At 33.5% G+C, this 571-nt stretch overlaps 1 protein-coding gene across 1 annotated transcript in view; it reads left to right on the top strand.

Annotated features, from left to right (window-relative positions):
* Positions 1-571, top strand: part of LOC119589144 (anaphase-promoting complex subunit 5-like) — a 13443-nt gene that overhangs the window by 7528 nt on the left and 5344 nt on the right. Inside the window, exon 5 of the mRNA XM_037937720.1 lies at positions 101-285. Within this exon, the coding sequence (XP_037793648.1) occupies positions 101-285 (185 nt within the window). The remainder of the gene's footprint in view (positions 1-100; positions 286-571) is intronic.

Here is a 571-nt window from a genome sequence, read left to right as displayed (position 1 = left end):
TACCTAACTTTCTGTGTGTGTTTTCACAGTTCTTGTATCCGTATACAGCTAAAATTATGATTAATTATCATGGATTATAAACAAAGATATACATTTTTAGATGGCTGCTGAAGAGTCAAACATAGATGATATTGATTCTGATGCCAAAATGGAGGATATGATGGATGAAACAAGAGAAGAAGCAGGAGCAGATTTGACCATGTGTAGTGCTGAAGTTCTTGCCATCAACAGCACTGAGGGTGATCCTACTTCTCACCCAGAACCTGAACCACTGATGCGTCAAAGGTAACTAAAAGGATAGCAGAATCTAATGAAAAATGCACCAAAACTAAAGACTTTTATTCCACAAATAAATTAATTTATGTCTGTTGTAATGATATTGATAAAAGGTAAATCATAAAAAGTAATAATGATATATAAACAACAGAAGCTACTTAGGAATCTGGAGATCTCTTGAAGCTAAAGGGTTATTCATGGATTGTTTGGAGTGCATGATAAGTTCTGAATCTTTATAATTTGTTAGTAAAAGTGTAATGCGAAGACAAAGTGAAATGAAAATCTGATTCCACTG

The sequence above is a fragment of the Penaeus monodon genome, chromosome 25 (genome assembly GCF_015228065.2).
Source record: "Penaeus monodon isolate SGIC_2016 chromosome 25, NSTDA_Pmon_1, whole genome shotgun sequence".
Classification (NCBI taxonomy): domain Eukaryota; kingdom Metazoa; phylum Arthropoda; class Malacostraca; order Decapoda; family Penaeidae; genus Penaeus; species Penaeus monodon.
Note: the sequence above shows the minus strand (reverse complement) of the source record. Positions and strands in the feature narration are given on the sequence as shown.